Source organism: Oncorhynchus mykiss, chromosome 2, assembly GCF_013265735.2.
Source record: "Oncorhynchus mykiss isolate Arlee chromosome 2, USDA_OmykA_1.1, whole genome shotgun sequence".
NCBI classification, from domain to species: Eukaryota; Metazoa; Chordata; class Actinopteri; order Salmoniformes; family Salmonidae; genus Oncorhynchus; species Oncorhynchus mykiss.
The window spans coordinates 24,579,628-24,603,089 of NC_048566.1; the positions used below are offsets into that span (position 1 = coordinate 24,579,628).

Below are 23,462 nucleotides of genomic sequence, written 5' to 3' on the forward strand. Positions count from 1 at the left end.
CAATGTAACATGGACATAATAACAGTATGTATACCTGGAACTCAGAGGTAGTTACTAAGATCAGTACATAAGGCTATAGAGTCGAACACTAACTCAATATCACATGGTTTGCTTAAAACAAAAACACATTTACTTCTATGATGATGATTCAACTCAAAATGAAAAGTAAACTTTTTGGTAAGTTCCCTGAGAACATTCTTTCTCCTGTGAGAAAATATACAATTTGAGTCCTCCAGGGATCTAGTTTGGTTTGTGCTAATGTTTGATTATATATACGATCTATGAGTATAACACGTATTCACTGTCAGTAAACATAGCAGAGCCTAGACGTTCAATTCATAGCTGCATTACAGAACATATCTGGGCTTTGTTTCATGCAGTATCATGCCCTTCAGTCACGCAGTCAAAGGATTGAAGGCAAACATTTCACCCCATTGATTATTTGTCATCTTACACTTCCTACTAAGGTCATTCGATTAGATTAAGTTTGATTTGTCAACACACATTAAGAAGTGACTGCTCCGCTGACACACTGAGAATTCCCTTTCACAGTCAGTCAGTGCAGCTGTACCCTGTGGGAGAGAGTGAGTACTGTATGGTCATGATATATGGTGTGGGTAAAGTTAAAAGAAACATAAACCATGTCTCCTTATAAATGTATTGAACATACATCTTAATATTTACATTGAGTATTCTTATTGATGAGGATGAATGAGACCATGAGGAGGCATACTACTTCTTCACTGCCCTGAACAGACAAATGATCATATTAGCATTGGTTTAGTTAGAAACAGTTTTCCAGGCACAGATCTAGTTTAGTCATGGACTAAAAAGCACGTTCAATGACAATCACGATGCTCCATTGAAAGGGCGTACTAGTCTAAGTCTAGGTTTAATCTTTGTCCGGCAAACCGGGCCTAAGAGGTATGATTGGGTTTGAGTGTCTTTGGCTACCGTCTGATGAAAAACGCACAGAGAAAACAAAGGCTTCGAACCGCCCTGTGTAGTTCTCCAAAATAAAGAAAGAAAATCTAAGAAATACTTCCCGTTGGAACAGGTGAATGGTGAATCCAGGTGAATGGTGAATCCAGGTGAATCCAGGTGAATCCAGGTGAATCCAGGTGAATCCAGGTGAATGGTGAATCCAGGTGAATGGTGAATCCAGGTGAATGCAGGTGAATCCAGGTGAATGGTGAATCCAGGTGAATGGTGAATCCAGGTGAATCCAGGTGAATCCAGGTGAATCCAGGTGAATGGTGAATCCAGGTGAATGGTGAATCCAGGTGAATCCAGGTGAATGGTGAATCCAGGTGAATGGTGAATCCAGGTGAATGGTGAATCCAGGTGAATGTTGAATCCAGGTGAATGTTGAATCCAGGTGAATCCAGGTGAATGGTGAATCCAGGTGAATGGTGAATCCAGGTGAATGGCGAATCCAGGTGAATTGCGAATCCAGGTGAATTTGAACAGACTGAGCTTTGGGACACCAGGGTTCAGATGAGGTAAATTATCAAAAAAGAAAGAACAAGATTGCTTTGGCTGTTTGTGTGTCAGTCCCATTCCTAGTTGTCTTCTTATTGCAATTGATAGTAGAGCAGATGTCAATGAACCTGACTGAGTGATGGATACACAAGGGTGACTGACCATCCCTACCAGTCTGAGGTAGATGAGGCTGAATCTGGCCCCGGAGGTAGCTAAGAGTATAGGTCTATCTACAGTGCCTTGCGAAAGTATTCGGCCCCCTTGAACTTTGCGACCTTTTGCCACATTTCAGGCTTCAAACATAAAGATATAAAACTGTATTTTTTTGTGAAGAATCAACAACAAGTGAAAATGTCAGTCTCTCGATGTGCAAAACTGATAGAGACATACCCCAAGCGACTTACAGCTGTAATCGCAGCAAAAGGTGGCGCTACAAAGTATTAACTTAAGGGGGCTGAATAATTATAATAATAATATATATAAAGATATGTATTTTTTTGTGAAGAATCAACAACAAGTGGGACACAATCATGAAGTGGAACGACATTTATTGGATATTTCAAACTTTTTTAACAAATCAAAAACTGAAAAATTGGGCGTGCAAAATTATTCAGCCCCCTTAAGTTAATACTTTGTAGCGCCAACTTTTGCTGCGATTACAGCTGTAAGTCGCTTGGGGTATGTCTCTATCAGTTTTGCACATCGAGAGACTGACATTTTCACTTGTTGTTGATTCTTCACAAAAAAATACAGTTTTATATCTTTATGTTTGAAGCCTGAAATGTGGCAAAAGGTCGCAAAGTTCAAGGGGGCCGAATACTTTCGCAAGGCACTCTATGTGGAGATGGTTTGAGTTGGCCCAGGAGGTAGCTGAGAGTATAGGTCTATCTATGTGGAGATGGTTTGAGTTGGCCCAGGAGGTAGCTGAGAGTATAGGTCTATCTATGTGGAGATGGTTTGAGTTGGCCCAGGAGGTAGCTAAGAGTATAGGTCTATCTATGTGGAGATGGTTTGAGTTGGCCCAGGAGGTAGCTAAGAGTATAGGTCTATCTATGTGGAGATGGTTTGAGTTGGCCCAGGAGGTAGCTAAGAGTATAGGTCTATCTATGTGGAGATGGTTTGAGTTGGCCCAGGAGGTAGCTAAGAGTATAGGTCTATCTATGTGGAGATGGTTTGAGTTGGCCCAGGAGGTAGCTGAGAGTATAGGTCTATCTATGTGGAGATGGTTTGAGTTGGCCCAGGAGGTAGCTAAGAGTATAGGTCTATCTATGTGGAGATGGTTTGAGTTGGCCCAGGAGGTAGCTGAGAGTATAGGTCTATCTATGTGGAGATGGTTTGAGTTGGCCCAGGAGGTAGCTGAGAGTATAGGTCTATCTATGTGGAGATGGTTTGAGTTGGCCCAGGAGGTAGCTAAGAGTATAGGTCTATCTATGTGGAGATGGTTTGAGTTGGCCCAGGAGGTAGCTAAGAGTATAGGTCTATCTATGTGGAGATGGTTTGAGTTGGCCCAGGAGGTAGCTAAGAGTATAGGTCTATCTATGTGGAGATGGTTTGAGTTGGCCCAGGAGGTAGCTGAGAGTATAGGTCTATCTATGTGGAGATGGTTTGAGTTGGCCCAGGAGGTAGCTGAGAGTATAGGTCTATCTATGTGGAGATGGTTTGAGTTGGCCCAGGAGGTAGCTGAGAGTATAGGTCTATCTATGTGGAGATGGTTTGAGTTGGCCCAGGAGGTAGCTGAGAGTATAGGTCTATCTATGTGGAGATGGTTTGAGTTGGCCCAGGAGGTAGCTAAGAGTATAGGTCTATCTATGTGGAGATGGTTTGAGTTGGCCCAGGAGGTAGCTGAGAGTATAGGTCTATCTATGTGGAGATGGTTTGAGTTGGCCCAGGAGGTAGCTGAGAGTATAGGTCTATCTATGTGGAGATGGTTTGAGTTGGCCCAGGAGGTAGCTGAGAGTATAGGTCTATCTATGTGGAGATGGTTTGAGTTGGCCCAGGAGGTAGCTAAGAGTATAGGTCTATCTATGTGGAGATGGTTTGAGTTGGCCCAGGAGGTAGCTAAGAGTATAGGTCTATCTATGTGGAGATGGTTTGAGTTGGCCCAGGAGGTAGCTGAGAGTATAGGTCTATCTATGTGGAGATGGTTTGAGTTGGCCCAGGAGGTAGCTAAGAGTATAGGTCTATCTATGTGGAGATGGTTTGAGTTGGCCCAGGAGGTAGCTGAGAGTATAGGTCTATCTATGTGGAGATGGTTTGAGTTGGCCCAGGAGGTAGCTGAGAGTATAGGTCTATCTATGTGGAGATGGTTTGAGTTGGCCCAGGAGGTAGCTGAGAGTATAGGTCTATCTATGTGGAGATGGTTTGAGTTGGCCCAGGAGGTAGCTGAGAGTATAGGTCTATCTATGTGGAGATGGTTTGAGTTGGCCCAGGAGGTAGCTGAGAGTATAGGTCTATCTATGTGGAGATGGTTTGAGTTGGCCCAGGAGGTAGCTGAGAGTATAGGTCTATCTATGTGGAGATGGTTTGAGTTGGCCCAGGAGGTAGCTGAGAGTATAGGTCTATCTATGTGGAGATGGTTTGAGTTGGCCCAGGAGGTAGCTGAGAGTATAGGTCTATCTATGTGGAGATGGTTTGAGTTGGCCCAGGAGGTAGCTAAGAGTATAGGTCTATCTATGTGGAGATGGTTTGAGTTGGCCCAGGAGGTAGCTGAGAGTATAGGTCTATCTATGTGGAGATGGTTTGAGTTGGCCCAGGAGGTAGCTGAGAGTATAGGTCTATCTATGTGGAGATGGTTTGAGTTGGCCCAGGAGGTAGCTAAGAGTATAGGTCTATCTATGTGGAGATGGTTTGAGTTGGCCCAGGAGGTAGCTAAGAGTATAGGTCTATCTATGTGGAGATGGTTTGAGTTGGCCCAGGAGGTAGCTGAGAGTATAGGTCTATCTATGTGGAGATGGTTTGAGTTGGCCCAGGAGGTAGCTAAGAGTATAGGTCTATCTATGTGGAGATGGTTTGAGTTGGCCCAGGAGGTAGCTAAGAGTATAGGTCTATCTATGTGGAGATGGTTTGAGTTGGCCCAGGAGGTAGCTAAGAGTATAGGTCTATCTATGTGGAGATGGTTTGAGTTGGCCCAGGAGGTAGCTGAGAGTATAGGTCTATCTATGTGGAGATGGTTTGAGTTGGCCCAGGAGGTAGCTGAGAGTATAGGTCTATCTATGTGGAGATGGTTTGAGTTGGCCCAGGACGTAGCTAAGAGTATAGGTCTATCTATGTGGAGATGGTTTGAGTTGGCCCAGGAGGTAGCTAAGAGTATAGGTCTATCTATGTGGAGATGGTTTGAGTTGGCCCAGGAGGTAGCTAAGAGTATAGGTCTATCTATGTGGAGATGGTTTGAGTTGGCCCAGGAGGTAGCTAAGATGTACACAGTTTAGTAGAGGGAGAGTCTGGGAGGGATTGGGGAAGTAAAATAGATACTTTACTGTCCATTTGGTTAGACATGTGGATCTGCTTGAGGTTGCTCAGGATGTAGCTCAGGATGAGTCTGTGTGAGGAGGAGACTGATCAGACTGAAGGAAGGTGGTTTTATTGGACCAGAGGTAATACTAACAGGTGGCATCCGTCCAAGGTGGATGTGCTTCAGGATTGTTTCAACCTGTGGTGTCCTCCAGATCTCCTCTGAATCTGTGCCGGGTCTTCCGGAGAGCTGGAAGACTTGCTGAGGGGGGAGGAACTGTCCTGAGAGGGCTGGGAGTGCCTGTTTCCCTGCCTGGGACTGGGGCTGTAGGAGGTGGTGGTGAAGGTAGAGGGGTACTGGTCCACAGTAGTGCGTCTTCCCTGAGTGGCTGTGGCAGGGCCGGGAGACAAGGGGCCGGGGGGGCGGTGAGGACAGTGGGCCACCATGTGCGTCGCGCTCTGGCAGTAGTGGCACTTCTTTGGCTGGGGCGGCAGGCTACACTCTTTGGCATGGTGGTCTAGTCCTCCACAGTTATAGCATCTGAGACACAGAGAGATGAGATCCTTGTCACATTCCAATTCACAAACAAGCAATTTCTTGGGCTTAACAAGCAACTTCAGGGCTTAAAGTGCGTATTTATTCTGTATTCAAAGAATACAACCTAGAACTTCTTATATGGGATATCATTACATTTTCTCTAGAATGTAATATGGTACAAATACAATTATAACATGCTTACTAGATTGGTTTAATTATATTTACCTAAAATCTGTTGGTCCAAATGTATCCTTTAGATGGCAGCATTTCACATAGAATACACCATAGAATGTGCATAGAATACACCATAGAATGTGCATAGAATACACCATAGAATATGTATAGAATACACCATAGAATGTGCATAGAATACACCATAGAATATGTATAGAATACACCATAGAATATGTATAGAATACACCATAGAATATGCATAGAATACACCATAGAATATGTATAGAATACACCATAGAATATGTATAGAATACACCATAGAATACACCATAGAATATGTATAGAATACACCATAGAATGTGCATAGAATACACCATAGAATGTGCATAGAATACACCATAGAATATGTATAGAATACACCATAGAATGTGCATAGAATACACCATAGAATATGTATAGAATACACCATAGAATATGCATAGAATACACCATAGAATATGTATAGAATACACCATAGAATGTGCATAGAATACACCATAGAATATGTATAGAATACACCATAGAATATGTATAGAATACACCATAGAATGTGCATAGAATACACCATAGAATGTGCATAGAATACACCATAGAATATGTATAGAATACACCATAGAATGTGCATAGAATACACCATAGAATATGTATAGAATACACCATAGAATATGTATAGAATACACCATAGAATATGTATAGAATACACCATAGAATATGTATAGAATACACCATAGAATGTGCATAGAATACACCATAGAATGTGCATAGAATACACCATAGAATATGTATAGAATACACCATAGAATGTGCATAGAATACACCATAGAATATGTATAGAATACACCATAGAATATGCATAGAATACACCATAGAATATGCATAGAATACACCATAGAATATGTATAGAATACACCATAGAATGTGCATAGAATACACCATAGAATATGTATAGAATACACCATAGAATGTGCATAGAATACACCATAGAATGTGCATAGAATACACCATAGAATATGTATAGAATACACCATAGAATATGTATAGAATACACCATAGAATATGCATAGAATACACCATAGACTACACCATAGAATATGTATAGAATACACCATAGAATATGCATAGAATACACTATAGAATACGCATAGAATACACCATAGAATACGCATAGAATACACCATAGAATATGCATAGAATACACCATAGAATATGTATAGAATACACCATAGAATATGTATAGAATATGTATAGAATACACCATAGAATATGTATAGAATACACCATAGAATACACCATAGAATATGTATAGAATACACCATAGAATACACCATAGAATATGTATAGATTACACCATAGAATACACCATAGAATATGTATAGAATACACCATAGAATATGTATAGAATACACCATAGAATACACCATAGAATATGTATAGAATACACCATAGAATATGCATAGAATACACCATAGAATACACTATAGAACGCACCATAGAATACACCATAGAATAACACCAATACTGAACCTTTAAGAGAAAACAGTTAAAGTGACCAATACAAATACAATACTTCTCATATGTGTTCTCATCAAGAGATGACAAACCAAATAAATAGATAAACAGCTTATTATTTTCCCTGCTAAAATGCGCTTTAATAACACATTTGCACACTTGCTGATATTTATAGCTTACTGACAAATGTCTATAGAAATGCAGTATGTCAACAACAGGCCTAAGGCCTGCAATAAATAACCAAGCTGCTCACGGGCGGAAACAATGACAAGGCGAAACATTGATGACAAGGCGAAACAAAGCAGGGTTCCATTCAGGGAACTAAGTCGTGTCACTCCAGCCTGTCACATGGTCTCTTTTACTGAATCAAATAGGAAGCTATTCAATTAACTGGTTAATATAAGAGCAAATCATACCAATTACTTTGCAATAGACATTATTAACTTGCAGTCAGATGTTATAAGGCTACATTTCAGGCCGGTCACCCAGTCAGATGTTATAAGGCTACATTTCAGGCCGGTCACCCAGTCAGATGTTATAAGGCTACATTTCAGGCCGGTCACCCAGTCAGATGTTATACGGCTACATTTCAGGCCGGTCACCCAGTCAGATGTTATAAGGCTACATTTCAGGCCGGTCACCCAGTCAGATGTTATAAGGCTACATTTCAGGCCGGTCACCCAGTCAGATGTTATACGGCTACATTTCAGGCCGGTCACCCAGTCAGATGTTATAAGGCTACATTTCAGGCCGGTCACCCAGTCAGATGTTATAAGGCTACATTTCAGGCCGGTCACCCAGTCAGATGTTATAAGGCTACATTTCAGGCCGGTCACCCAGTCAGATGTTATACGGCTACATTTCAGGCCGGTCACCCAGTCAGATGTTATACGGCTACATTTCAGGCCGGTCACCCAGTCAGATGTTATAAGGCTACATTTCAGGCCGGTCACCCAGTCAGATGTTATACGGCTACATTTCAGGCCGGTCACCCAGTCAGATGTTATAAGGCTACATTTCAGGCCGGTCACCCAGTCAGATGTTATACGGCTACATTTCAGGCCGGTCACCCAGTCAGATGTTATAAGGCTACATTTCAGGCCGGTCACCCAGTCAGATGTTATACGGCTACATTTCAGGCCGGTCACCCAGTCAGATGTTATACGGCTACATTTCAGGCCGGTCACCCAGTCAGATGTTATACGGCTACATTTCAGGCCGGTCACCCAGTCAGATGTTATAAGGCTACATTTCAGGCCGGTCACCCAGTCAGATGTTATACGGCTACATTTCAGGCCGGTCACCCAGTCAGATGTTATAAGGCTACATTTCAGGCCGGTCACCCAGTCAGATGTTATAAGGCTACATTTCAGGCCGGTCACCCAGTCAGATGTTATAAGGCTACATTTCAGGCCGGTCACCCAGTCAGATGTTATACGGCTACATTTCAGGCCGGTCACCCAGTCAGATGTTATACGGCTACATTTCAGGCCGGTCACCCAGTCAGATGTTATAAGGCTACATTTCAGGCCGGTCACCCAGTCAGATGTTATACGGCTACATTTCAGGCCGGTCACCCAGTCAGATGTTATACGGCTACATTTCAGGCCGGTCACCCAGTCAGATGTTATAAGGCTACATTTCAGGCCGGTCACCCAGTCAGATGTTATAAGGCTACCTTTCAGGCCGGTCACCCAGTCAGATGTTATACGGCTACATTTCAGGCCGGTCACCCAAAAAGTTACATATTGCAGCTTTAACTCTTTCAGATGGAAGTTTCGCATGACTGAGCTGGAGGCTTGCAGGGGGTCCCTCACGGTGGCATCTTCAATTAGAACATGCAAGGGGGGAGAGGGAAGGAGAGGAGAGGGGGAAGGGCATTGGAATTTAGGTTACATCCAGGCTAGTTCGCTTGCTTGGGAGGTTACCTACCAATACCCCCTCCTCCACTCCCCAACCACCACAGACTCCCATTCTAGCTGGTAAGAGTGAATAACCAGTTTTCACAAGACAAGCTGCCATGCTGGTCGTAAATGTTTTTATAACATATCAACCACATAGGCACATGGTTACATAGTTTCCACAACATTTATGTTTGCATCATTTCTAATATTTGCACAGAACAAATCAGCTGAGGTTTGACTTTCAAGTAAACCAATAACTCAAGTGAAGAGAAAGGTGTTGGCACAATTTATTTGTAAATTCCAAAATGTTCAAATATTGTCAATGTTTATAAGATCGGGGAGCCAAGAGTTTAACTGTGTAACACTGTAATACATCAACCCATGAAATAGAAAAATGTAATAAGCCAATATAAAAAATAAAAGCTGGTGGATGTTATTAAAGGGAATGTAGTGTTTATCAAATGTTTTTAACCTGCCTATTTGGATCCAACCAGCAAGCAGCTCTGTTACAGCTCTGGTCAACACACTGACCTCAACATATTTCTATTCCTGCCTTTGAAGAAAGATCCCTCTTACATTATAACACTGGGGAGGGAAATTAGGATGAAATGTCTACACAAAAAATAAGTATATATTGTTAAATAAATGTGATCATTGATGTAGCATAGGCCTAACTCGGGTCATAAAATTAGTATCCACCATAACGCAACATGATGCAATATAACATCACCTAACACGATGAATAAAAGGGCAATCCTGTATGTATAAAATAAAAAGCCTGTTTCTGACAATTCCTCTTCAGTCTAAAGTGATATTTGCTCTACATTACAACATTGCATCTGGTTGGGAAACAGCCGTTCCTATCACCAATCTATGTCAGTGGGGTTAAGGACAAATCTGTATTCAAAGCAAATAGCAGCCAGCAGCAGAGCCTCAAAACCAACCATCACGGAAATAGCAGCACTTAGACCGACTAGACCTCCGTCATACAATATTGCCGTAAAACCATGGCAACTGGAGCCCTATAGAATAACAGTTTGGGTGGAAATGCAGCACCACACAGGAAAAGGTACAGCACAATCACATTCATTATTTATACTAAACGCATCGTACATTTGACCTCTAAAGGAACACCATGTAACAGAACCTCTACAAATGTGGACCTTTGACATAATGTAAATAATGCAGCAGGTATAGTCCACACAGAACCTCTGAATCATACACAGGTAAATACGAATATGCAGCTACTGCTAAATAGATTACATCAATGCACACATACACAGGCACACACACGTATGCACATTCAAACACACACACCACTAATGATCACCGCAGCACTACCCTGTTCCTTCCAACATCATTGTCTGTTCTGTTGCTAGTCTCAATTCCCTCCCTGCAGCAGCAAGTCTTACCCACTCTATATTCACTCATAACAGAACATGAAAGGAAAGTCTGTTCTAGTAATTCTATTTCTATGGTTCACTCACCGGTCTCCTTTTGGCTTCCATCTCTGCTGCGGGGCTGGGGGCTTGGGTTTCTGTCTCCTCTCACTGCCCAAGCAGGGGCCTCCCCCGAGGCCCGTGACTTGTACAGACTCCAGGCCCCTGGGGGACATCTGGAAAGTAAACTCTAGTGGCTCTCCCTCCCGCAGGCTGCGAAAGCCCTCCATGTGCAGCTTGCTCTGGGACAGAAGGAGGAGGATAGGACATGTTAGGGAGAAGAAGACACAGGTTACACAGGGATCTCCTGGTCTAGTCACACACAGTAAATCTAAATCAACCCACCTCTCCATCTAGGTCTCAATCAAGCAGATAGATTAATTTGATTCATCCATCTACATCACATTTGATAATTTGCTACTAAGTATCCAAATACGTGCTTGAGGACTACTCCATCATAATGGCTGATCCCTACAATCACTTGCTCCCTGCCATTCCCTGGGTCTGTCGCTGTGGACTGAGCACATTGGTTCACTTCCTATACTAGAGGATTCAGATGGACCTTAGCACACTACAGTAGAACACTAGACTTTCAGAATAGACGCACAATCTCTCCACTTCTTTGAGGGAATTTTAGATCTTTACACAGAGCCACAGACCCACCGAGCCACAGGAAAGCAAATAGCTGTACTTTGAGCAGGATATTGTTAATAACAAGTAGAAAACGAGGCATGGTTGGTGTAACATTTACATTCTTTACATTTTAGCACACGCTCTTATCCAGAGCAACTTACACTTAATGCATTCATATTAACATAGCTGGGTGAGACAACCACATGTCACAGTCGTAGTGAGTAAAACTGTCCTCAGTAAAGCAGCTATCAGCAAAGCCAGTGCTAGTAAGAAAAGTCCAGTTTCAGTCTTACATGATGATCTATGAGCTCAATCATCGGAATCTTAGGCATTCAGTTGCTAATATAGATCACAAAATATTTCTAAAACAATTTAATGGCAAGTGAAAAATGATTTTGGTGTAAAAAAAATGCATTTGTTGTATATAATCTTGTAATAACAAATCTATTATAATTACTGCTATTATCATCACTATTGTCCCATTATAAAATACAAAAAAAATATTTTTTACAGTATTTAAAATATGTATTAAAAAAAATCATATCTTACTGTTTGTGAAACTTTAAAACAGTTGCTTCCCTTTCCATATTTGTTAGAAATATAATTGTATGTATGATCTATTAATGTATCAAATAATAATAATTGCTTGATTAAGGTTCATGAGTTCTTTAAATACATTTAATCCAAAGAAAAACACAATTACCAAATACAATTTTACAATTATTTTATTATAAACATGTAAATAATAGGCATATATAGTATATAAATGGTAATACTATTCATATTTTATCAAATTAAACACAGATAATTTAGATTTTGAAAATATCAAGAATATCCTAATAATCTCTCAATTAGAGCTTTATTCCTTTTCTTAAACAACGTTTCTTATGAACTTTTACATCTAATTACATTTTCATGGATCTTGTCCAAAATAAATGTTTACTAAATTAATTAATACATTTACAGTAACTATTACCTCAACAACAGCATTAATTAAGCCAATTTACCCCCAGTTCACAATACATAATAACTTTTTCTAATACACAAAAGGAATACCACTGATTAAAACAAATGATTTGATTTCTGTGAAAGTTGTTTACAGTAATGTAAATTATTGCATGTCTGAACGACTGCAGCGACAAACCCCCCTCCCCTAAAAATTAATAACTCAATCTAGCAACGAATAAAATAAAAACTAAATAACCCATGAATCCTAATGAAACAACATGCAACTAAACTTAACCCTAGTTCGTCTTTACAGAGGCCAACAAAACTAATCTAGCCCATATTTCTACGAGTCACTCTAAGTCACTGATTTGTGTTTCAACAGAAGTCAAAGCATAGGTTCAGGATTCTCTGATCCAGACACCTCGTCCCCCCCCCCCGACATATTTGAGCCATCAGCCCTCAGCCCAGGCCAGCTCTCTGTTAGCCCAGACCAGCTCTCTGTTAGCCCTGCTGGAGCCTCCTAAACTCTGGGCTACCACAGACCAACCCAGCACAGCAGCCATTTTGCCTGTTTTCGGTTGGGGGATGTGGGAATGAAAAAGGGAATAGAAGAGAAGGGAAAGACAGAAAAAGTGAGCAAGGAGAAAGGAGGGACATGACAAAGAGGAAGGGGTGCGGGTATATACAGTGCTTTTCTTTTCTTTTCAGCACATGGTCTGTTTACTAGCTCTTCCAATAGTGGAGGGAGCTTTTGTCACTGGACGGCTTGATTGAGAGAAATGTGATATGAATGACAGGGTTGGAGAGGACATACATGTTGAAAAAAAATGACAAAGCCCTAGAGTTCAGGCTGGGTCAGGCTTCAGCAAGTTTAACTCCTGAATATACCACAGGCGTTTGTTGAGCTTCAACTGTTTCATTGTCAACATATCACAACTAATTCCCAGTTTAAAGAGAGAAGTTCCCCCACTTGAAGCAGTTATTCAGGTCATTCTACAAAGCCATATGCGGTCTCTCCACAGTCCTGTCTACAGGCTTCCTGTTAGTCATTTGTTAGTCACATTCAAGCTATGCAAGGAAACCTACAGTATATCAATCCACGCAACTTTGCAAAACATTTCCAGAAATCAGTCTCAGATTCATGCACCAAATATTTCCCAGTTAAAATGAATCTGAATTGTAATTGAAGAGTGAGTAAATCATACATTGCAGTGGTCTCAAAAGCCTGTGGAGACAGTGACTCAACATCAAACAGAAGCAGTGGTCAAAAGCACAGACAGATAACATACTGCAACTGCATTGCTCCAACAGTGTCGGTTAGCAGTTAGCTGCACTGTCGTCATAGGCATTTCATCAGCTGGCCATAGAAACCAGTCTTCTCTACAATCAGTCCCTCTATCAATAGATGACTCACTGTAAGAAGAAGGTAGCTTTTTTTCTCTTTCTCCCCTTTGAGGGGAAAAAAACACCAGGAAGAGGAACAAACAAAGACTGGTATTAGCCTAGCCCTGGAAGGAAGGAGGAGCCTGCCAAACACACAGTGAGATGAGATGGACTGATGGGCAGTCATAATCAAGGATCCACTCCAGCCGGTCTCCCATCGCATCATACACTATATCTTCCACCATACCACTCCCCAAACCTATGCTGCCCAAGAAAATCCTACCACATTTACATTTGAGTCATTTAGCACATGCTCTTATCCTGAGCAACTTACATACGTTTTCGCACTTGTCCCCTGTGGGACTCTAACCCACAACTCTGGCATTGCAAGTGAAATTCTCTACCAACTGAGCCACACAGGATGGGGACTTGGCAAGCTAAATCGAGCACACCTAAAATGTGGCAATTTTGGGGTGGATTTGATGGAATTCTGTCTCTAATTGGGCTGCAAAGTGTCAATAGAATCTAACAACATGGCACGAGATGGTGAAGGAAAGCAGTGCTATAACATACACAGGCCAAAGCCCACACAGGAGTGAAATAATGTCCAACATCTAAACCTGGTTGAGGTTGGCCTCTAAGCACATGTTTAACCTGACCACTACCATGCACCCCCTGTCTTTTCTTTGGCTTCAGAAAACCCCCTCTTATACAGAGGCCCTTCCCCCTGTCTTCTGGGTCTATAAAACATGACAAGTAACATCTATCAATCACACATTTTTGCATTGCAAAACTATTTCACTATAACAATCATTTTCCGAATGTTAATTATTTCCTGTAGTCCTACAGACATCCTACACAGAAGCTCATTCATGAGGATGCTACAACTTAGGTGTTACAATGTTACCACTGCCCCTCAACAATGTGCATGTGTCTCAGAGATATGTGGTAGAGATACAAACTATCCAATAGCCTGCACTGTGTGTTCACCTCGTATAGGAGTGGGAGAACTTGTATCCAACTCGTGTAGACATGAGGGTTCGGCTTGACTCTCAGCTGATTATTTGTATCCATAGATGGTTCAACTTAACTTACTTGGTGAACAAATACATCCATAGGAGGATCTACGGGAGTTCCCCCACGACTAGTCATGGATATAAATCCGAAGCCCATCCGCACATTGAACCACTTGCAGTGGCCTGCGCCGTGCATGGACTGTTGCTGCCCACCCTGCAAGGATCCTGGCTCCTCTCCTCTATCACCACCTTTGCCCACCCCTCCTGAAAGCAAGTTGAGAATACAATGTTAAAACATCAATGAAATCACTTCCCATTCGTTTCAGTAAACCTTATTTGGGCAAATTATTCCAATTCTAAAAATGTATTCTGTCTTGTACACAATTCATATGCAAAGTACTTATTTTCCAGAGCAGGTAACCAACTCATAAAGAACATAAAAAAAACTTTATTTACATGATTTGCCAACAGATGGAATTTGCTTTGCTGGCTATCTGATAAATAGCCATCATAGGCTATTCCAACTTGGATATTGAAGTGTTTAAATATCAACTATGAACTTTCATCTGCACTTGCATCACTTGTAATTTTCTAACAACAAATGTGAAATAACTTTGTATTTGAAGCAAAGGACAGGTGTAAACCTCACCCATAAACCTCAGCAAAAAGCGCACAAAAAAACTCGAAGTATATAGCAAACGCTGTGGGCGGTAGGCTACATAACACAACATCTTGGAAATAGATACCCAACAACATCTCGGAGGCTACAGTCAGTCCCCTCTCCTTTCCCAGGAAAGAGGGACGCCAGAGAGACAATCTAAGCAGAGATACATAGAATATAGAATAACCTTCGGCCATGTTTCCCTGCCAAGTTTCCGCTCCAAACTTCGGTGATATAAGCCCTGCTGGTCTTGATATTGTTTATTCCTCTGCGTCAGTCGAATATTCTGATTCGAGCGACCATACTTTTGCGTGCATGATCCAACGTGCGTTCCCCCATAGATTTTCAGCATATTCTTCTATGGATTTCTCTTGCTCTGTTCACGTGACTCTGTCAATTTACATGCTTTCTAGCGACTATTTTGTTCGGTCCGTGCAATCAGGGATCCTTAGGATGTTCCTAACCATTTGAAGTTGAAATGTAAAATGGTTACGGTAGTGGTTAAGGATAGGGTTTAGTATGGGTTATGGTTAAGATTAGGGTTAAAGTAAAGGTAGATGTTAAGATTAGGGTAGGGTTTAGAGTATGGACGTCCCAAGGATACCAGATAGCAGTGCCATTTTTTTCCTCGAATCCAGGCAAAAGAGTTCATTCGGAGCACAGAGATAACCAATCGTCGTTCCACAAACCGAACATCAACATATTTGTGTAGGCCTATTCCACGTTTATTTATTCATTAGAAGTTTCAAAACATAAGTATTTGGCACGCAAATGCTTGAGTTGTCATTTCATGCCAAGAATAAACTGAATGATTACCCTCATGTATGTGTGTAAACGTGGTTATGTTACATACATAGATAGGCATATCCTCAAGTCATGATATATACAGTACCAGTCAAAAGTTTGGACACACCTACTCATTCAAGGGTTTTTCTTAATTTTTTTTTACTATTTTCTACTTTGTAGAATAACAGTGAAAACATAAAAACTATGAAATAACACACATGGAATTATGTAGTAACCCAAAAAGTGTTAGACAAATAAAAAATATTTTATATTCTTCAAAGCAGCCACCCTTTGCCTTGATGACAGCTTTGCACAGTCATGGCATTCTCTCAACCAGCTTCATGAGGTAGTCACCTGGAATGCATTCCAATTAACTAATTGATTAATTTGTGGAATTTCTTTCCTTCTTAATGCATTTGAGCCAATAAGTTGTGTTGTGACATGGTAAGGGTGGAATACAGAAGATCACCCTATTTGGTAAAATACCAAGTCCATATTATGGCAAGAACAGCTCAAATGAGCTAAGAGAAACGACAGTCCATCATTACTATAAGATATGAAGGTCAGTCAATCAAGTGCAGTCACAAAAACCATCAAGTGCTATGATGAAACTGTCTCTCATGAGTACCGCCATAGGAAAGGAAGACCCAGAGTTACCTCTGCTGCAGAGGATGCGTTCATTAGAGGTACCAGTCTCAGAAATTGCAGGCCAAATAAATGCTTCACAGAGTTCAAGTAACAGACACATCTCAACATCAACTGTTCAGAGGAGACTGTGTGAATCAGGCCTTCGTGGTCGAATTGCTGCAAAGAAACCACTACTAAAGGACACCAATAACAATAAGAGACTTGCTTGGGCCAAGAAACACATACTGTACATAGATTTTTCTATTGTGTTATTGACTGTACGTTTGTTTATGTGTAACTCTGAGTTGTTGTTTTTATCGCACTGCTTTGCTTTATCTTGGCCAGGTCGCAGTTGTGAATGAGAACTTGTTCTCAACTGGCCTACATGGTTAAATAAAGGTGAAAAAATAAATCAAATAATTAGATGGGTGTAAATCTGTCCTTTGGTCTGATGAGTCCAAATTTGAGATTTTTGGTTCCAACCGCTGTGTCTTTGTGAGACGCAGAGTAAATGAACAGATGATCTCTGCATTTGTGGTTCCCGCCATGAAGCATGGAGGAGGAGGTGTGATGGTCAAATATAAAATATGTTTTGATTTGTTTAACACTTTTTGGGTTTACATGAGTCCATATGTGTTATTTCATAATTTTGATGTCTTCATTATTATTCTAAAATGTAGAAAATAGTAGAAATAAAGAAAAACCCTTGAATGATTAGGTGTGTCCAAACTTTTGACTGGTACTGTATTTATCAATAAAAACTGTGATCACATTTAACTCCAAGGTAACTATTGCACCGAATTAGGCTTCTTCTTCAAAATTAATGTCTCTGCAACTGTGATATATCACACATATATGTTTATGGGAGTAGACTAGTCACAGGGTTGATTTATGTGATAGAATAATAACTAGTTAAGATAGGGTTTCTGTATCTAGGTTTGAAACATGGTGGCTGACATTAATCAATCTGGTGGGTCCAGTCTTTCCGGAGATGGACAAGTCATTAGCCTAACTACTTTGTCAGACTCCTAAAATATATATCTACGAGCATCACAGCCACAATGCTTGGGGCATTAAAATAAACCTATTTTCACAGGTATCACAGTTGTCTCACAAAGACAAGCCAAAATTACCCTCAACTGACTTTTAATTTGTATTATTATCTATATTATTATTATTATTATTATTATTATCACTGCGTTGTTGGGAAAGAGTTCTCAAGGTAAGAATACCACTCTACTGTTTTACACCTGTTGTATCCTGTGCGCGTGGCGAATAAACTTTGAAACTTGAAATTCACCAGGTAAAGTGAGTTTAGGCTATTTATCACAAAATATGGAAATTCGTAATACTTAAAAGCTAATCTGTGTTGACATGTATGAGGCAACAACAGATATGCCTAAATATATATCTACCGCGTAAAAATAAACTAAGAACAAAACATGAACGCATAGATCTTACAGGCATGACCTGACATTCCTGTGCTGTTCTCGACCGTAGGTTATCATTTTAGCAAAACCAATCAAGATCAGGTTAGCAGAAATATCTCACAGATAGGCGTTTGTGTTCCTTGCATGGTACACATTTAACAGGCCACATAAAGGCTATTCGTGCGTATTAACACCTGGTTTTCGTCAATACTATCATCGAATTGCCGAAATAAAAACGATTCCCCGATAGATAATTAGACTATGGGATAAATAACATGACAGAGGGTTCAAGACACAGAGATTGACTAGGGCGAATGTTAGGGGAATTCTTTATGAAGGGGATTGGGGGAGAAATACTCCCAATACATTGTAAACACGCCCACACTACTGCAGGAATCCTCTGATGGACCCCACCTCACACTTCAATCCGCCTTCAAACTGTGTTTGTGAAGATGCATAATACGAGAGAAATTGGAGCTCAGCACAAACGCAGCGTGGAACATTGGGCCAGAATGACCAGGCAACACCCGTATCAGATGTTACCGAAGCAGGCATTTCCCCAGGTATTATAAATGAGGGGACAAATGCGTCAAACTGAATCAGCGCCTATTTGGAAGATTGGGGAGGATTTGGAAACAGAGTTATGTGTTGTGTGTATGATATAAAAGGTGAGGACAGAGAGTAAAACATCATCAGACCATGTATAGTCACAGTTATGAGGTGAAAGTATCCATGCATAATTGGTAATGTGATTGGTAGTTATCAGTTATTTTCAACCAGAAATGCCGAGGTCACCGGTCACCTCTCTCTCTCGTTCTCTCATTTTATCGAGTTCATTGGGTTTCATTCCATTTTCTACCATTGAGCACTTTTTTGCAGTCTAGCGTTTGAGTGCCAACAAGGTTCATATTGTTCAAAAAATCATTAGGCTGCTACTAATATTAACAACTCTAAGACATGTAGAAAACTACAATTGAACTGTTTAAACTACAATGTAAAGTGTAAATATATCAGAATCGGATTGTACACAATATATTTAGATCGAATGTCTCTTTTTTGAACAGTTTTGTGGAAAAACCATTCGTAAAATGGGCTCTACATCCATATAGTCTTTGCGCAAATGTCGATTGTATTACCTAATCTTGCAACCCCTTTCGAGAATCTGAGATCCTTTCGGAGTGATATTGGGGTACTTATGATGTTTGGTGATAATCAGGATTTTTTTTCCCATGCAAAGTAAGTGGCTGGGAGGGGCCCGGGCATTGATGGAAGGGAGGCAAGGGTGACGTTAAGGGGTTGTTCTCTTCCAATGCCTTAGCAGATCGAGATAGTGAAACTGGGGAATGAACGATTCGATTTAAAATAAACGCAAGAAATGCGCAATTGGAATCAAATTAAGATTGTGGAACTTTTATTTAGGTGCATGTGTAAACTATTGTTCGTTCTGAGGCTACCGCTTTGCTAAACTGTTGAGCTCAATGAGGTTATATCTTAGTCCATCACATTTTTATATACACAATTGTGCCCAATATATCAGATTATGGAGTTTAAAACGTTATGTTGAAACACATTAAAGGGAAATTAAATATTGGACAATGAATCTATTTAAGCCATACGGTTGAATAACTAAGTCTCAAACATACTGAACAAAAATATAAACCCAACATGTGAAATGTTGGTCCCATGTTTTATGAGCTAAAATAAAATATCACAGAAATGTTCCATAGGCACAAACAGCTTATTTATCTCCATTTCTTGGCACAAATTTGTTTACTGCCCTGTTAGTGAGCATTTCTCTAATAAAAAATAAAGACAATTAATCCACCTGACAGGTGTTGCATATCAAGAAGCTGATTAAACAGCATGGTCATTACATAGATGCACCTTGTACTGAGGCCAATAAAAGGCCACTCTAAAATGAGCAGTTTTTTCACACAACACAATGCCTCTATCTCAAGCTTTGAGTGAGTGTGCAATTGGAATGTTGAATGTCCACCAGAGCTGTTTCTATAGAATTTAATGTTGTTTTCGAGAATTAGGCAGTACATCCAACTGGCCTCACAACCGCAGACCACGTCTAACCACCCCAGCCCAGGACCTCCACATCTGGCTTCTTCACCAGCGGGATAGTATGAGACCAGCCACCTGGACAGCTGATGAAACTGTGGGTTTGCACAACCAAATCATTTCTGCACAAACTGTCAGAAACCTCAGGGAAGCTCACTGAGCACACTGGACAAGTGTGCTCTTCACAGATGAATCCCAGTTTCAAATGTACCGGGGAGATGGCAGACAGTGTATGGCGCTGTGTGGGCGAGCGTTTTGCTGATATCAGCGTTGTGAACAGAGCGATGGGGTTATGGTATGGGCAAGCTGCGGACAATAAACACTATTGCATTTTATCGACGGCAATTTGAATGCACAGAAATAGCGGGACGAGATCCTGAGGCCCATTGACGTGCCATTAATCCGCCGCCATTACCTCATGTTTCAGTATGATATTGCATGGCCCCATGTCACAAGGATATGTACACAATTCCTGGAAGCTGAAAATCTCCAGTTCTTCCAAGGCCTGCATACTCACCAGACATGTTAGCCATTGAGCATGTTTGGAATGCTCTGGATCGACATGTACGACAGTGTGTTCCAGCTCCCACTAAAATCCAGCAACTTCGTACTGTCATTGAAGAGGAGTGGGACAACATTCAACAGGCCACAATCAACAGCCTGATGAACTCTACAAAAGATGTGTCGCACACACACACACAAATATTATTGCACAGCTAACCTTGTGGGGACATACAATTCAGACCCATTCAAAATCCTATTTTCTCTAACCCCTAACCCTAACCTTAACCCTAACCCAAAAACCTAACCTTAACCCTAGCTCCTAACCCTAAAACTAACCCTAGCTCCTAACCCTAATTATGACCCTAACACTAACTCTAACCTTAACCCTAAACCCCCTAGAAATAGCATTTGACCTTGTGGGGACCAACAAAATGTCCCCACGTACACACACACACACACACACACACACACACACACACTACTCTCAAACACACTCACACAAAGCAGCTTTTATTGGACTGGATTGAGTTACACTCCCCATATAAAAATGTATCGCATGCATAATGATTTTAATAGTTTCCTATTTCAGAATAATCTGAGGCATGGTGACCATGATGCACTTACTTGAGGTTGTCCCCTGCGAGGTCATACCCCTGGATATCTGTGAAGAAGAGCAGGGATGTTTATTAAATAGGCCCAGAATGCATCGAATGTCTTGCGTCTAGACTACACATGCATTTAGGACATCATTGAAGAGGGTGTATCTTCATAACCAGTTGTTGAATGCCCAAGATAATTGAAAGTAAATGTATGAAATGTGTAAATATACAGATTCCACCGTTTCCCATTCATATCAACTATAGCATATAATAAATTACTCCACCAAGGGTAAACTTTGGAAATTAACCATGCATTATTTAAAAATATATATTGTACAATTCAATAGGGATGGACGCCATCTCGTCCCCGGAGTCTGAAACCCTCAATCAAGTTATGGAGGTAGCGGTCTGGCAAAGGTTAACATCTCAGCGTAGCGACTGGAGACAGAAGAGTTTCGCCACAGAGTTTCTAAACCCAGAGGTGCAACATCGCGAGACTACCGGGAGCGCTTGCGAAACAGATCAAACAGACCAGGCCAATGAGTCAATGAACGAAGTAAAAAATTATTCCTTAGTTGTTAATTTTCCTGAAATCTAAAGATACAACCTAGATTCGAGCCAACGTTTTAAGTAAACGAATATGTTATTACTCCAACCTCGTGAAACTGACAGGTTTTAATTTTTCATAAAAAACAACCTATATCGAAAAAGTGCCGTTGCACTTGCACATGCGCAGTTTGGCGCGAGACGAACGTTAGACGTCTTTCTACGCATGCGCTTAGCAAGCAGACGTCGCCATGACATCGCCTACAAGTGTGATCGGGGATTTCTATTGGAGAAGCAATTTTAGCCTATCTTCATACTGTGCTGCCTTTGGTTTCGCAGCTGTTTTTCCTATTGCCTCTCCATCTCCATCTTCAGAATATAGCCTTTTAGAAAGTATAGCCTAATTTTGGTTTCGCAGCTGTTTTTCCAATTGCCTCTCCAGCTCCATTTTCGGAATATAGCCTTTTAGAAAGTATAGCCTAATGAATGTCAATAGAATTTAGGCAAGAATGTCCACATGGTAACAAACTGTTTGGTGCTAACCAATGGCATTTTTTAAAAAGCCTATAAGAACCCGGAAGAATTTGAAACAAATCTAATATTTTTAATTATAGTAACATAATCTCGGCTTTGGCTCATTTGACCCCCCCTCTCCAGTCTCTGCGTTGCCTGGTCCAAAATCAAAGCATACTTGCCTAACGTTTATGGTTAATTAATTGCAGAACATTAGGCTATAGGAAGAAGTGGGGAACACATATGCAACAATTTAGCTTACCGATTGTTCACCATTGCCGAGAATATAGCAACTGATGGATAGGCTATACTTCCTGAGGAAAGATGGAGAGGGTAGTTTGTATCGATATTGGTAAACTGTTTGCAGCTACCAGCTGCGCTGTCCAGCCAAAGCGCCTCTGCGCAGCCTCACGTTCTGCTACTTTCGTGGCTGATTGGATGCCTGTACAAATAGCGCCAAATTGGAACAGTGAGTGTTGCCCCTAGGAACTCAGTTCAATTATGTTGATATGGGTAACAGCGTAGCACCATCTAGTGTTAATTTCATTACATTGAAAGAAAGCCTAGTACAGTAGTGTAGTGTGTAGCCTATTGGAAATAGGCAGCAATATATTTTATATTATTTTCTCCCCCCCAAAAAGCCTTTGTCATAATTAGATACTTCAATATTGTTCAACTGTGTGTTGACTGTAATTGTTTCTTTCGATGTGTAGTTTCTATTTTAGACCTTCACAGCAATAGTTAGGCCTGGGTATCTATTTAATTTCCGAATGTGGAATTTACATGAAAGGTTTTGCTCTCTTGTGTCATCTGGTGGTTGCTGTGGATTGGCTCTCTAGGATGCAGCCGTAATAAATGTAGTGAAATATATCATGTGAATAGTAAACCATACAATAACTACAATACAATTCACAATCGAACAGTCTACATGTTTTAAAATAGATAGTCCTGTTGTAGAAGAGATTCGATTAAGATCAAAGTTGTTTGATTATCCTATAGTGTTTGGGTAGCTATCAAGCAACGTGCATCGATGAAGAAGAATCTAAAAGTAGATTTAAAAAAATAATTAAACACGCACGTTATTTTTATGAAACTTAAATTTCCAATTAGTGATAGCCTACAAGACTAAGAGTTTTAGGACAAAGTCTAAGTATTTCGATTGGAACGGACCTTTTTGATCCTCCTCACAGATATATTGTTCGTACAGAAGCTTC

At 40.8% G+C, this 23,462-nt stretch overlaps 1 protein-coding gene across 2 annotated transcripts; it reads right to left on the reverse strand.

Annotated features, from left to right (window-relative positions):
• Positions 1 to 4,765: 4,765 nt before the first annotated feature.
• Positions 4,766 to 21,758, reverse strand: LOC110538978 (protein lin-28 homolog A-like). 2 transcript variants are annotated; one of them, XM_036943349.1, is made up of 5 exons: positions 21,527 to 21,758; positions 21,215 to 21,251; positions 14,595 to 14,779; positions 10,584 to 10,777; positions 4,766 to 5,473 (listed from the first exon to the last, which is right to left on the reverse strand). In XM_036943349.1, the coding sequence occupies exons 2-5, from the start codon at positions 21,237 to 21,239 to the stop codon at positions 5,116 to 5,118; spliced, it is 762 nt and encodes a 253-aa protein (XP_036799244.1). In that variant the 5' UTR covers positions 21,240 to 21,251; positions 21,527 to 21,758; the 3' UTR covers positions 4,766 to 5,115. The 2 variants fall into 2 exon arrangements, with proteins under 2 accessions (XP_036799244.1, XP_036799248.1); XM_036943353.1 differs by lacking the exons at positions 21,215 to 21,251; positions 21,527 to 21,758 and adding an exon at positions 15,364 to 15,758.
• Between the last annotated feature and the right edge of the window lie 1,704 nt (positions 21,759 to 23,462).